The 15,955-nt window shown below is 40.8% G+C and overlaps 1 protein-coding gene across 4 annotated transcripts in view; it reads right to left on the bottom strand.

Annotated features, from left to right (window-relative positions):
* LSR (lipolysis stimulated lipoprotein receptor) overlaps window positions 1–15,955 on the bottom strand; it is a 225,389-nt gene that overhangs the window by 147,753 nt on the left and 61,681 nt on the right. For all 4 annotated transcript variants that reach the window (XM_069239546.1, XM_069239547.1, XM_069239548.1 and 1 more), the window contains one exon: window positions 3,289–3,435. In XM_069239546.1, coding sequence (XP_069095647.1) covers window positions 3,289–3,435 — 147 coding nt within the window. The remainder of the gene's footprint in view (window positions 1–3,288; window positions 3,436–15,955) is intronic.

Raw genomic sequence — 15,955 nt, 5'->3', positions numbered from 1 at the left:
ATGGAGGATTTCTAAAAGTTAGAGTCACCTCAGCTCAGGACACCTTAGGGGCTGTCCTGACTGGCCAGTGACTCCTCCTTGTTGCTTTCTTTGTTCCCTCCAGCCTTGCCGCCAAAAGTGGGGGCCGTGGCCGGAGGGGGCGGGCAACTCCACTAAGCTGGAGTGCCCTGCTGGGCTGTGACAAAGGGGTGAGCCTTTGAGGCTCACCGCCAGGTGTTACAGCTCCTGCCTGGGGGAGGTGTTAGCATCTCCACCCAGTGCAGGCTTTGTTACTGGCCTCAGAGTGACAAAGGCACTCTCCCCATGGGGCCAGCAACATGTCTCTAGTGTGGCAGGCTGCTGGAACTAGTCAGCCTACACAGACAGTCGGTTAAGTTTCAGGGGGCACCTCTAAGGTGCCCTCTGTGGTGTATTTTACAATAAAATGTACACTGGCATCAGTGTGCATTTATTGTGCTGAGAAGTTTGATACCAAACTTCCCAGTTTTCAGTGTAGCCATTATGGTGCTGTGGAGTTCGTGTTTGACAGACTCCCAGACCATATACTCTTATGGCTACCCTGCACTTACAATGTCTAAGGTTTTGTTTAGACACTGTAGGGGTACCATGCTCATGCACTGGTACCCTCACCTATGGTATAGTGCACCCTGCCTTAGGGCTGTAAGGCCTGCTAGAGGGGTGTCTTACCTATACTGCATAGGCAGTGAGAGGCTGGCATGGCACCCTGAGGGGAGTGCCATGTCGACTTACTCGTTTTGTCCTCACTAGCACACACAAGCTGGCAAGCAGTGTGTCTGTGCTGAGTGAGGGGTCTCCAGGGTGGCATAAGACATGCTGCAGCCCTTAGAGACCTTCCTTGGCATCAGGGCCCTTGGTACTAGAAGTACCAGTTACAAGGGACTTATCTGGATGCCAGGGTCTGCCAATTGTGGATACAAAAGTACAGGTTAGGGAAAGAACACTGGTGCTGGGGCCTGGTTAGCAGGCCTCAGCACACTTTCAATTGTAAACATAGCATCAGCAAAGGCAAAAAGTCAGGGGGCAACCATGCCAAGGAGGCATTTCCTTACATCCCGCCTACATGATGTGCCTCCCTAGTAACAATTTAGGTATAGTATACATGTAGCTGGCATTTCCACCCTCTGCTTAGCTGCTTTCTTCAACCCATAATAGGTAACTTCCTTGGTTTATCTCTCCCCTCGATATCTAAATAGTGTACACTAGGTGTCTCTGCTCTAAGATTAAGTTTCACCTCATTCCTTTGTAAAATCTGGAAATCAGTACTCCAAAATGATTTACCAGTATTACTTTTGTTCTCTCTTCCGTCATTCACCTCTATCATGACATTAGCTGGTGATGATGGGCAATACACCCTAACACAAACCATGGTGCAAAAGGCTTAAGATGATTTTGAGTATACACTGTTGATGTGTTGGCAGGATGGGATGTATCCAAATTTTGTTTCCCGTATACAGCGATGAGGTTAGTGGTGTCTTCACTGGACTTGGGCATGTGTTTTATTTGTATGTTCATGTATATAAACTAGCATGTGTACCTCAGTGGGATTAACATGTTCCTGCAGGTTCTGGAAACTTATTTCTTGAGGTCCCAATTATACGTGGCATTCCTGATGAAGGCTGTTTATGCTGAATCATGCACTGACCAACAAAACAGTTTGCCACAGACTTTGAGGAAAATAGTGAGACAATCGGAATAGAAAGGAATTAAACAGCGTGAAAAGGAAGCAAAGTGAAATTTCCTTAACAAAAATGAATCAAGAAGCGTAGAAATTGAGTAACAATTGTTCAGATGTATATTTTGACATTGTGCATCACAATGTGATTAGTTGCTTTGGAAGTGCCTCAAGACCTGTAATGATGAGCAAAGACAGATTTTGAGGTTTGTTTGTATTATTTAATTTGAAGTGCTATCTGATCATCTACAAATGTAATGTGTATTTAAAAAAAACGAAAAAAAAAAAAAACTTAAACTTAAAAGCTTACATTTCAGACATTCCCACAAAATGCCATTAAGTAATGGGTGTTGTTTAGGATTTACATTCATCTTTAAAACATTAAAATGCATGGCAGGAGGTCATAGCTGAAAGCACTGGCTTAAAAGCATTAGCATGACCTGAAAGATTCTCTTTTCACGCATCCTTCAAAATATATATTTGCCAACCGAAACAGCATGCCATTATAGTTACCTATTGTACTAGTTACCAATTGCAAAATTGTTATAGTAGGGTGCATTTCTTTCTGAAAAAATGTAAAGGCTAGACTTCTAATCTAAGATTGGAAAAAGCGTTTTTTTAACTTGAGGTTTCAAAAACAAAGTTATAAGCCTAGAACCAATTGACACCAAATTAAAGAATATACAGTTATAATGGTCTATTTACATTTTGTGCCTGACAAGTTGAGGGAGTTCAAGGAGTTATGAGTATCTCAAAGCACACAAGCATACAAACCCCTTTATATCCTTGCCCATCTCAGGACGGTGCAACTATTGCACGACAACTGTGTCTTGGAGCCTATAGATTCCTTCCCTTATTGCACATAATTAGGAAAAGTCATTTTGTAGTGGTGTCATTTGTGCTCAGGTAGAGGTTAGCTAGGGATGTGAATATGTGCTAGTAGGTAGGGCTGAGCAGCGATGGTGGTGAAAGGATTGGGGGGGGTGGCTATTTCATAACCACAACAGCAATACCATTTAAATTTGCTTTCGAGGGGATAGGGAAACAAGTAGACAAGGACAGAAAAAGAGTATTCAAAAAGTTGCATAAGATGCAAAGAGTCACAGTTTAGGAAGAAATATAGCTAACGGGTTCAAGACAAGGCAGCAACAGTATGAAATGAGACTTAAAACTAGTTACAAGAGAAACAATAGCATACGTAGAAAGAAACATGCATAATTTGCCAAGTCTGCAATCACTCATTTTTAAACATTGAGGGCGATTGCTCTGATGTCTTAGTGATAATACAAAGTATACGCACAAACCTGAGCGGGTTCCAGTTGTATAATAAACACATTCAATGTTATTATTTAACAACTGAGTGCATTTCTTCACAGCACCATTGATATAATGAAGGTGTTTAACTTGTGTCATGTTCACGTACAGACAAGCTCATAAATACCGCAACCTATAGCGAAATATCTTTTAACCAATATGGTCTTCAGGGCAAAAGATATGAGTACGCATTAGGTTTCTTTAGTCTGCTAATGCTATATAATGACCCTGCACAGGAGCTTACATTTTTAACAAGTCAAATGTTTATCAGGAAAACTTACATGCACGAGGACAGCAACATTTTTCTGGGCAACATGGACAACGCACGTAACAGCAGCAAGTATGTGGACAACATTGGCACCAACAGATACCAATGAGAAGGAAGACAAAAAATCCAGCAAGGATCACAAGCACTACAAAGAGCCAATCTGAAAAACAAAAGAACGTTTCAATTAGTTTTTTTCAAGGATTTTGAAACCTGAATATTGTTTGTTAAATTTCATAATATTAGCAGTATTAAAAAACACTCTTCTAATAGCTTATGCTGATAACTCAGAAATCTTCAATCTAGATGGGGAATCTAGGTGTAAGCTGCATCTTATGAAGCCTTCAAGTCTATAGGTAATAGACAGCATTTCATGCTCATGTGTAAAACCATATAAAGGTAGAAGAAATGAAACTACTTAATATCATGTGCACATTGCAAACTACACACCACAGGCTTCGGCCTGTATTCTGGCTGAAAACCTTTAATTTACCAGTTGCATGTGATGCAGACAGAATATGGTAGTTCCTGAAAACTGTTCCCATTGTAATGAACAAGGACAATGATGAATCATATTAGAAGGTCCATGTTGTGCTATACCTCACTGAGGTGATCAATCAATTCTCAAAGAAGAAAAGTTTAATCTTCAAAGTTTCAGAAACATTTAGGAACGGTAGACTGAAATGGTTTAACTTATTTGTACAGATTCTTTTCTTTTCATATTTTCCAAATCTTTGCACAACCATAAGTAGGATTTCATTGTGGAGGAATACAATTTCTGACACAGTGGTAAGCTACAATATACAGCTACATAAATTATGAGCACAGCCAAGTCATACTTTTGCCAATACAACACTATATTAATAACACAAGATATTCTCATGAACTAATGTTACCTGTGATTTATTTTAGAAAGCCCTCCTCAGAGAGCTTTCGTTTTATGAAGCAATATATTTTCCGGAAACTCTACGTAGCAAAAACAAAATGTGACCCCCCTTTAATGAAATCAACAAAATTTTGGTCAAACTTGCACGCAAGATTCAGCACATAATATTATCCTTATTTAGTACATATAATTAATAACATCCTGTTATCGTCTTTCAGTGTTTAAATTCAAAGCTCTCCAGTAATCCAATCATATTCCAGTTTTTTCTTTTTAATTCTTTATTGCTTATCTTAATCATTCTTTCCATTTAAAACATCCATTAGCCGAGGCATTTCGTACTCATTGGCTTAATCAGGGCAAACTGCCATACGCCATGATCAGCACCACGTTCTCACCCGACAACCAGTTGCTGCTGCAGTTCAGCACTTCAGGAAGTGCTGGGGTTGTGGAAGGTTTGGGGTCCTGGTGGCGGGCATCAGCAACTGGTTGTCGGGTGTGAACGTGGTGCTAGTCTGGCTTTTCGAGGGATGTCCAGGCTAACCTCATTGACATGCACTTCGAAGGCTTGCGCCTATTTGGAGAAAAGGCAGAGTCCGCACCTGAGGGGATCAAAGACTCTTGGGCTACTGTCAGATCCTCGGGCCTCTCAGCACCTGCTCGCCAGCAGTGTGCCTTTCGCCCCTTTCGAGGCTTTGGAAGGGGTGTGGTACCATGCCACCTACAAGTCAGCCTCCGTCATCTCAGCATTCAGTGCGAGGACAAGGTCATGGTACAAAGGTTTGAGCAACACTCACCACTCGATAAGTCTGACTCTGGTTCTGGTTCTTATTTTCAGTCCAAATGTCAACCAACTCAACAAATCTTTCCCTATCAGTTCAGCAGATAAATGAAATTAATTTCACCACCTCCTTAATCTCATTTTCTCTGGAACTGTGTTCTACAAAAGCATTTACTTGCTCACTGTGCCACTGGATTCAAGCTAGCCTGGCTGATGAATGGTGATACCCTGAAACCGGTCCTAGGATGCTTGTTTCCAGTCCAGGGAGGACCTGGCTTGGCAGTTTGGGCTGGACTGTTCCCATGAGGAACAGGGTCAAGACGGATTTGCATATGGCTGGGTCCAAACTGGGGTGGCATGGTGAGCAAAAGCATGGTGAGCAAAAGAATGATGGATTAAATCCAGATCTGTGACTGGGGGTGAGTGTTTGCATTGTTCAGTACTCCGCCCATCATCCTTTTGTGTAACAAAACCTGAAAGGTAAATTACTGATTGGAAACTGTAGTTGCCAACTGAAAATATTTTTTAGGCATAGGTTTCTTCCTTGGAGATACATACCCATTAGCATACTAGACAATATTGGGGTGCCGTCACAAAAACTCTTTTATTTATCTTGTCATGCTTTTATTTTGAAAATCATTGCTGGAGGAGCTACTGGGCCCTGACCAAAATAAAAAAAAATTGACTTAAAAGGAAAAATAATGTTCTGGTCTCAATAAAAGCATACTCCGGCATCTATGGCATTGGAGGAACTATTAGTGAACAGATGTGCTCCTTGTGAGAGCAGAAAGCAATCAGTCACAGTGAAATTAGCCAACAGGTAGAGGATTGACTCATTGTGAATCACGCAACAGACCAATAGATAAAGAGGAATGGTTGAAAGCACATACAAGTGAGATTATATACGCAGGTTTACAAAAATCAAAAAGGTCTTAGCTAACTTTTCTTGACTGAACACCAGAAACTCATATTTGCACACTAGGTCCAAATGTGGCACATTAATATGATGCTCAATGTTAAAACCCAATGAAGACTAAGGCTTCCTTAAAGGCAGCATACTTTTGCAAGACTATCAAGAAATCATGTTATGTTCATGAAAGTTTTCTTGAAGCTATAATTTCTAATATGACAATTAATTCATCCATGGGCTTTTGATGGCACAACTATAACTAGAATGCAGCACATAGCAGTTACTAAAATGTAGCTAAAGGCTTACAAGAATAACAAGTCACGGGGCTGTTGTGTGGTCATTAACAACACCAATATATAAAAGGCAGGTCAGGCAGAAAAACAGGGTGTTGAACGGTTCATGGGCATCAAATGCTTAAGTAAACTTCAGGGACCATTTAGCTCCAAAAACCATCTTGACTTTGTATGGTGTCTTAATTTCCACCACTGAGGAAGACCAGCAAAAAAGGTCACAATGAGGGTCAAGCAGATCTAGCTCTTTAATGAAAAGATGATCAATGTGTAGAAAATGAAACAACAGGGTTGGGTATACATTTCATTGTTGAGTAGGTTGATGGGTAAGCGGTCAACATCCGAATCAAAACTTAGTATCTGGGTAGGAACACTTTTTTTTAAGCCGAACAAATCAAGTGTTTTACAACAAGTGAAGGTGTCAGTGTCTGATTACAGTCTGCCTTTTAGCTTTACTTGTTTTATAGTTCTTGGAACTGCAGTGATATTAGGAAGAACATCCAACTAGCTATGTCTTTGGATTGCTGCTCTTCAGAGTAAGACCCCTTTTCTGTGATTTGTCTTGGGATGTGTGTGCCAGGATACACTACTGAACATTTCTGTGAGTTGTGCGTTTAGGATAAGATCTAAGATAGGTCTCACCTTAGTTAGGTCTTTCTTTCTACAGAAGGTATTTGGAGTATGATCCATCTTGGATGTAAAGAAGTACTTATATTACATCATTTAACAGTACAGTTTGAAATTCCTACAGTAGCAAGGAGAGACACTGAAGAGATACATGCTCCAGCCGGAGTGGTATATCTAAAGGGCAGTGGATAGAGAATGAAGGACCCAGAGACACAGCATGTATACTGTAGTGCCTGATAAAACCATAAAACCTCAATACCTTTGATAAATCAACGAGGTTTATTTAAAAAAAAATAAAAAAAAAATGAATAGGTGTCAACGTTATCGCCCTGGCGTCAGCGCAGGGTAGCGTCGCCTCTCACCCCTCGCCTCAACCGTGCGACTCCCAACGTTTGGATCTCCTGTCGCGCAAACCCACGCGGCAGAGAATCGAACCTCAGAGGAAGAGCTTCGAGGCTTTACGCTCCAACGCCTGTGTGCACACGCCTTGGAGTGGAAGATATTATATTTAGTCTTTATTTTTTTTTTTTTAAACAGAACATCAAACATTTCGATTTACAACACAAAAACTGGTAACTGAAAAGAAAACATGGTTTGCATGGAAACTTTGTATTTTTCTTACCACAAAAGAACCATAACCAAAAAAGTCTCATTAACGGTACCTCAGAGGTAAATTATGGGTTCTAAGACTTTTCCTAATAGGCAAATGATTCAACTTTGTGGCATCTACCTCACCGGAACTGAGTACACTGGAAGACTTCTTTGCTTTAGTGTCATCAGGTGGCATGTCATTATCATCTGCTGAAACTTTCACTTTTCCCATATTCCACCAAGAACGTCCATTCACACGAACAACATTACCAACCACTTTATCAACCCTTAACTTAGAGTCACCCTTCGTGACAAAACTAGGCACTTTGACCCGCACCCAACCACCAATTGTGAATTTAATTTTTTTCGCACTTTTGTTCTTGTCATAATATGCTTTTTGTTTAGCCTGAACTTTCCCCATATTAAAACGAACCTTGAGGCCAATGTCATCCTTGCATGTAGTATGTTTCACAAATTTGGATAACCACGCTGGTCTAAATAGAGTGGCAGGTTTCCTCCCTCTAAGTGCTTCGAAAGGAGAAATACTGGTGCTTGAGTGGGGAGTTGTTCTGTAGTACCAGAGCATACTTTTCACAGCCGCATCAACCACACACCCATTAGCCAAAGCCCATCGCACACATTCACCAATCACACGGTTAAAACGCTCAACCAAACCATTAGTTTGTGGTTGGTATAGAGAACTCCTTAAGTGTGTGATGGCACATTCATTCAGAAAGTTTTCAACTTCAGTCGACACAAACTGGACACCATTATCAGAGACCAGCTCCTTGGGAAACCCTTCCTCAAGAAAAATATCTTTTAGGAAAGACACCACCGATTTAGAATTAGCATCACCTGCAAATTTCACATGAGGCCACTTAGATAAGTAATCAGCTACTACGTAAGCATATCGCAAATTTGGTGGAAGTGAATTGAAAGGCCCAATTAGATCAATCCAATTTTTCCCCATTGACCGGAAGGACACTCAATGGGTCTTAGCGGAGGTGTTGAAGTCTTCAGTGTTTTATCACTGGTCTAACAGATATGACAACCCTTGACCAAAGTTTCTATGTCTTTGTCCATATGCGGCCACCAATAGTATTCTCTCACCCTTTTCTTGGTAAGTGTGGAGCCCAAGTGACCCTCATGAGCTTTTCACAAAATAACAGATCTGATACCCTCAGGAGGCACAATTTTGTCATTTCTCAAAAGAACTCCATCGTCAATAGATAGTTCATCTGATACATTAACATAAGGTTGAACAGACAAATCCACACTTTTCTCATCGGGCCAACCATCTTCAACATACTTCACGACTTAAGTAAGTGATCATTCGTAGATGCTTTCTTCCAATCTACTTCAGAAAGGGATTCCATACGATCCAATTCAATTGCGGCAATAAAACAATTTTCATCCTGAAAGTCATCTTTTTTCACCATAATCTTCAGCAAGCGGATTCCTAGAAAGATAATCTGCCCTCACATTGTTTCCTCCAGAAATGTGTACAATAGAAAAATCAAATTGCAATAACCTGGCTGCAAACCTTGCAATTCTAGGTGTGCTACTCTTGACATTATTACCATTTAAAATAGTATCCAATAGTTTATGGTCTGTTTGGAGCTAAAAATGTCTTCCCCACAGATAAGCCTTAAATTTCTCAATTGCCCACCAACAAGCCTTTTTCTATTACAGAATAGTGTACTTCATTTGATCTTAGAATCCTAAACGCATAGCCAATAGTATACTCCTCTTTCCCACTGATCTGTGTCAAGACAGCCCCAACACCAAATTTGCTTGCATCAATGGTCAAACAACACTTTAGATTAGGATCGTAAGATCGCAGGACTCTCACCCCTCCCAACTTCTGTTCAATAGCATAGAAAGCTTTCGCACACTCAGAATCCCACACAAAGTTTGCTTTTGTTTTCAGTAAATTCTAAATAGGTTTCGCTATAGTAGCAAATTTTTCAATAAATCTGGAATAGAACTCACCCAGTCCTAAAAATGATTTGACCCCCACCTTATTACGAGGACCAGGTTTGGGATACACACCATCAGCTGACATGACATGCCCCAAATACTCTACAGATGTTTGTAAAAACTGACACTTTTCTCTCTTCAATACAACACCCGCACTATCAAACACTTTCAACACCTGTCTCAAGATCTCATCATGTTCATGACGATCACATGCATGAATTAACACATCATCTTGAAAAACACAATTTGTTTATGCCTTTAATCTTTGAAATACGAACGCTGCTGATGACACTCCATTCGGCAATATTGAAAAGTACCCTCGGAGAAACAAAAGCAGTGAAATGGCGAGAATCTGCTGTCAATTCTACGTGGTGGTAAGCAGCAGCCAAATCAAGTTTCGTGAACAGTTTAGCTCCAGTTACGAAAGAAAGCATCTCACTAATCTTCGGCAGAGGATGAGAGTCCACCTAAATCTCCCTGTTGAGGGCCCTCAAGTCAATGCACCATTCTTTTTCTTAGCTACGACCAAAGGCGACAACCATAAAGAAGAATCAACAGGTTCAATGATCCCCTTCAATCGTCAACTCTCCAATTCTCTCTCTAATTCATCCCTGACACTAAATGGTACACTTTTTATAGGAATGGCATTGTCTTTGATTTCTTTTTTATGTTTAAACCCTTTTGTCTTGCCAAGCTCTCCAGAAAAAACTTTGGGGAACTCATTTAGCAAATCTTCCACGTCAGTGGAATCCCTTAAAACCGTTACCTGGTCTCTCGTGCCTGGACGCAATACCATGCCAAACAACCCTTGGTGAAACCAACCTGAAATGTTCAAACCTTTGGCTGCCACGTAGACCTTTCCAAAAATCCGTTGCCCCTTGAAAACTAGGACTTCCTCAAAGAAACCAACTAAGTTGATTCTCCTACCTTCATATGATACTGGTGACCTGTCTTGTGGGTCCAACTTCCATGTACCCCAATTCTGTTCCATTAACTCTGGAGTAATCATTGTGATACTGGCACCTGAATCAACCAACAATCTTAAGTGTTTATCTCCTGCTTGAACCAAAACGTACGGGTCAATACAGTGATTACGATTACCACTTCTTATGTCATGTTCACCCACTGCCAGAATCATTTCCTGTATTTCACGTATCAATTCATCCATTCTGTCATCACTCTCATCAGCAACAGCATTGACATTGGTGCTAATAATCTTGACAAACTTTTGCACATTTTTTGCTGGACAACTCTTTCCTCCTTTCAGATGTAGTGGAAAACCACACCAGAAACATATGTTAGTTTGTTTGAAAAAGTATTTTTGAACGGCACCAACTCCTCTGCTGGATGAAGAATTGATCACTTTACGTCTCTCGTCTGTTCTCTGAACCACGTTGATCTGTTCCACATGTGAGCGTTCCAATTCTTTGGCTGACTTAATCGCTGTTTTAATACCCTTGGCAATGCTGATGGACTCTGATAAAGATGGATCTCCCATGGACAATAACTTTTGTTTAATGGATTTGTTCGTACAGTGGCAAATGAACTGATCACGTATCAGCTGATCAGCAAAAGCTTCAAAGCGACACTCTGAAGAAAGTTTCCTTAAGGCAGATATGTAAGTATTGACGTCTTCTCTGCTCCTCTGTTCTCTCCTAAAAAACGTATGCCTAGCTACAACCAAACTTGATGGGGCATCAAACATGGAGGCTAATTTCTTTAGGGCTTCTTCGTATTCGTCAAGTTCTTTGCCATCCTCCAACTGAATATCAGGTAAATGTAAACACAGATCTTCCTTCGAAACCTAAGGAAAGCAACAACAAGCATTTTTTTCCTTTCAGGTCTAAATCTTGATGCTCCAATAGCACCCAAATAGGTTTCGAAGGCATCATACCACTGTTCCCATGCTATAGAAGGCTTCTCTAGTGTTTCTAAAAACGGCGGCGGGGGGTTAACAGACTGTATGACAGCTTGAATCAGTGGAAAAAATAAATAATGTCATTTAGAAATGCGCCAAAAGTTTTCTCCAATGCCCTATTCTTAAACTAAAAGTATGACAATAGGCACTTTCTTAAAGAAAGCCATTGAAACTATAAGTAGGCTTCCTGTTTAAAGATGGCTGCCACTTTTCCTTAACATTTCGGTCTTCTCTGGCCACACCTCTGACAAGTTCCAGAAGGAAGAAAAAAAAAACAGAAATTACACTTTCGGCTCGGGCATTTAACGTGGGAGCGGGCCTTTAAAAGCCGGTAGAGCCCGGTACGGCGGGTTCTAAGGCTATATTAGAACATTGAAATGTTAGGAGCTCCATTGGACACAATGGACTGCTCCAGGCTTCTAACGGCTGAAGAAAGCCAAGAGCCTCAACATTCCAATATTCCTTGTTCACAGCAACAGCTGTGACAAAAAAGGTCTCATGGAGTCAGAGAGCATTTCAATCCCCATGGGATCCATGAGGACTTTGTTTTATTTATTAGAACATTCTGCAATCTGGTGGCGGAATGTTTAAATAGCCTTATATCGGTTCATAGCAGGGCTATCCCGGCAATTAAAGTCCAGTTCCCTTGATAAAGGAACTTGCCCTCGGCTCGGGCCTTTAACGACTGAGCGGGCCTTTAATGGCCAGTGTATCCCACTATGGCAGGCTCTAAGGCTATAATAGTTACATATAGTACCCTCAGGTCATTGGTAGTAAGTATGTAAATATACCTGTTGTAATGATATGTATCATTCTTTATAACAGGCAATTGTTTGAGCCCTAGCTATGATGACTTACAAAACCAAATAAAAATATTTTTAAAATACCAAAACGCAATTTGCTCTTGAAGATTCACTACTTCCTTCTTATCAGTCTTAACTGTCATGAGGTCATAACCCTCAAAGGGTGGCTGAGTGCCAAAACATGTTGATCCACACAAACCCATTTGCGTGGATATGGACATGAAATCAGTCTGAATTTAAACATAAGTATTATTAAGATATATTAATGTTGTGTAGCCTGAATCTGGGCCATATTAGTTAAAAACTACCATGTAAATTTGAGCCATTGCTCTTCATTTTTGATTGTTTTATATTCATTTTTTTGGGAATAGAACATCCACATCCATTTTTGTTGAAAACCTCTGCACAGATAAATTGATATTGGCAGGAATTCTTAATGTACTGCAATTTATTTTTCTTATACTTCTTATTCTGACAAGAATTATTCTTTAGACCACTGGACACAACACCTTCCAATTCTCCTCTGAGACACACACCCTGAATGGCAAATTTCAAGTTGCAAGAACTTAGTAGTGTGCCTTATGCTACTAGCTTAAGACTCAAAGTAAATGTGGCAGTTTTGCAGTTGTGATTATCACCCGCTGGCAGTTCCTCACCACAGTTATGTCATGTTTTTTCTCCTGGGAGAACTGAATATTGCCACAGGACCATTTGAAAACGTATAGTAAGACAATTGTTTCTCATTCCATATTATCGCCAATAGGCATAATATTGTTTCCATTCTTTTGAAATGCATACCATCTGACTGAGGAAGTTATTGCATCAACATTTTATTTTTATTGTAACTGAAGTATTGATGGTTGATCTGGCATTGAGGAGAAGCATGGTACTGCACGTGCCAATAAGGATACATGACCTGCAGAGAGGACGCAGATAAGTTTATAAAGCATGATAAAGATGTTTCAACAAGGATTTGGAAGGAAAAATGGAGAGAGCAGGATTAAATCATACCTTTTGGAAGAACTGGAAGAGAAAAGGAAAGCATTACATATAGGAGGCGTTGGAGAACAAGACTTAGGTGTTTTTAGTGTATTTAATTTTAGGATTTCAAGCACATGCAAGCTTTGAACTAGTTGTTGTGCCAATGTTAACTAGGCAGTCTTAACATGTTTGGGAGGTCTTACAGGACATTTTTTGTAGTGAACGCATTGTGAAGAAGTTGAACAATTGAATAATTAGAATATATATGTGGAAAGGTTAAATTGTTCTTTGCTAGTAATATGATGGTCTACAACAGGAAGAGAAGGCTTTAGTAGCATCAGAGGGGTGTGAAGGAGACCACATTAGATTGGGTTTCACCCACCAATGAGCAGGAATGAGATTCGGAATCAAAGAGCAGACAACGCTTTGTGGAAGAAAGGTTGTATTTTGTACAGTATGCTCAGCAAGAACCATGTTGCATGGGCTTGCTTCAGTTTTTTAGATGGACAGATGGGATCTCATAAAAGCACACAGTTTCCACTCGGTTAGAGAAAAACAATAGTGGTTGCTACTGTTTGAATGGTGTTGGATCATGATCTCAGCAATAGCTGTGAATCAAGGCAGGAAGGGAACAGGCTTGTGAACACCATTCAACTCCACTTTTTGATACTGATATTGCAGGCTGTTGCCCATTGTGGGAGCAGCAGCTTACCAGTGAGGGCCAGCAGTTGGCACCTGTGAACTTTTGAGCACTTATCCATAAACTCAGCAGCAGGCCATTCTCACACAGCACAACTTCTGCATTTCTGGTGAATTTACAAGAACAAAACTCTAGCATTGAAGGCTACGCAGCACATGTTGCATGTTGAGACTTTAGTGACAAACAATGGAAGTAAGCATTATTTTGTACTGCCTGTACCACACACATTGCACTGAGAGGACTTTTACAGGCTTGTCAACCGCTTCTGATGTGATCAGAGCTTGTAGAAGTTACTGGCCAAAGACATACTGAGGTACAGCTGCGTTTGGTGCCACAATGCTCAGTGGGAAATCCTGTAGTGGCAACCACTGTGGCTCAATGTAACTACTGCATAACACAGAGGTGGGTCAGTAAAGCCTATTATGCTCTGTAGCAATACATATCACAATACGAAAACAACACTTGTTTTATTGTGGTGTACATCATACGTGGGAGGGAGCAAACAGACAGCCACATTCATCCCTCTCATTCCCTGACCCACCTTAATAGTAGGGAGTCATGGGTGGCTCAGTAGCAGTGTCAGGTACACAACTGGGTCACAGGCCACCAACAAGCTGAGGAACACTAGTCCGCAAGGGCATCAATCTGCAAAATATTTGGAGCATTGTCTGCCACCTGAATATTTGCTGTGTCAGTGGATCTTGTTTGCCAGAACCCAAATTGGTATGATTGGAGTAGCTTGGAAGGTGTTCTTGGAACAGACTCCTGACTCCCTTTTCGAAGTATGCTATAGGAAGCAGTGGTGGGTGATAGTACAGTGGTTTGAGAGCCCACAGGAGAGCAAGCTTGGCTTTTGGGAATGGCAATGTTTGAATTTTAATTTACTTTCAAGCTGATTGTGGGTCAGGGAAGAAAGCTATCATCAACTTATCGTGTTGCTTTTAAAAACGTTTATTCCAATGGCCAGCACATGGATTACATGGGTTGGAATATGTGTAAGGATAAGATTGTACAAGGAGGATAGCTGTTTCAGGGTGGACATTTGTGATGTAAATTATATCATCAACTAATTCAATACGTTAATGAAGCATCTGGTCATGCTGGTACATTTGAGCACTCCAAATGCTATGAAAGGGTATTGAAACAGTGTCAGAATATCTCCCAGCAGTATCTTTAATTTGTTGTTGGAAAATCTGGTGATGCGAGTAGTGTTTGGAGGTGATGGTGATTTATATTTGCTAACTTAATTGCAGAATGTACCAAATGCAGAGGGTGTGAGGTGTGACTGTCCGTTTTTGGTCTAGTGTAGGAGAGGTAAGGGAGAGAGGCACTGAGCAGGCAGACAAGACAATCCATGCTGTATCTGGTTGGAGGAGAGATGGCATTAACAGTATTGGTAAGAAGGTCGAGTGGGTTAGAGATGATCTTTGTGGAGGAACTGGTTATGAAGAAGGGACGTGTCTTGTGGTCAAAGCAATACAGAGGTTGGGTTTTGTCAAATTTATAAAGGAACAGCAGATATGAAATGCTTCAGCCAGCTGCTTTTGGGAGTGCGTGAAAGTGGTGACGAGAGTGGGGTTGTACTGATAAGGTTCACGAAGGTATGAGGCGTAACAGTGAATTACTCTGAAGCCTCTGATATATTTGATGGAGTTAATAATGTTAGCTGTCTACATGAACTCAGATAAGTTTGGGATGAACCTATGCTTTAGTTGTAGGACGGACAAGTTAGCCAAGCAGGTGTATGACTAGTTGACTGGTGTTGTGGCTAGGCTAGGAGAAAGGAAGGATGGTGCTGGGAGCAGTGGAATTTGCAGACTGGTTTTGTGGACAGCGGCATGGGTGCAACCATTGTCAGCAGTAAGTCAAAGTGTGGCCGGTCTGCTAAATATTGACGTTTTCTATTAGTGAATGTGAATTGAAGAACCTAGAGTGAGTAGTGAGGATTAGTTTGTGGTTTTATGGGGTTGAGGGTGTCTCATTTGTGTAGATGCAACTAAGATGGCTCCATCTTGCAATTGTCCATTACGGTGCTTGTGATAGTTTGCGAAATGCTTACTCTGTGTGAATGGATGGGAAATGGACAGACGTTTACTGGAGGGAGAAGTAGCAAACTAGTGAAGCAGTTGACAGCCAGGTGCACGCACTAAATAGAAAATAAATATGATCAAATATTTTAAATGTATTTTAAGGTTTTAAGGGACAAACATTAGGCCACT

The sequence above is a fragment of the Pleurodeles waltl genome, chromosome 6 (genome assembly GCF_031143425.1).
Source record: "Pleurodeles waltl isolate 20211129_DDA chromosome 6, aPleWal1.hap1.20221129, whole genome shotgun sequence".
Lineage (NCBI taxonomy): Eukaryota > Metazoa > Chordata > Amphibia > Caudata > Salamandridae > Pleurodeles > Pleurodeles waltl.
This window is presented reverse-complemented; position numbering and strand designations above follow the sequence as displayed.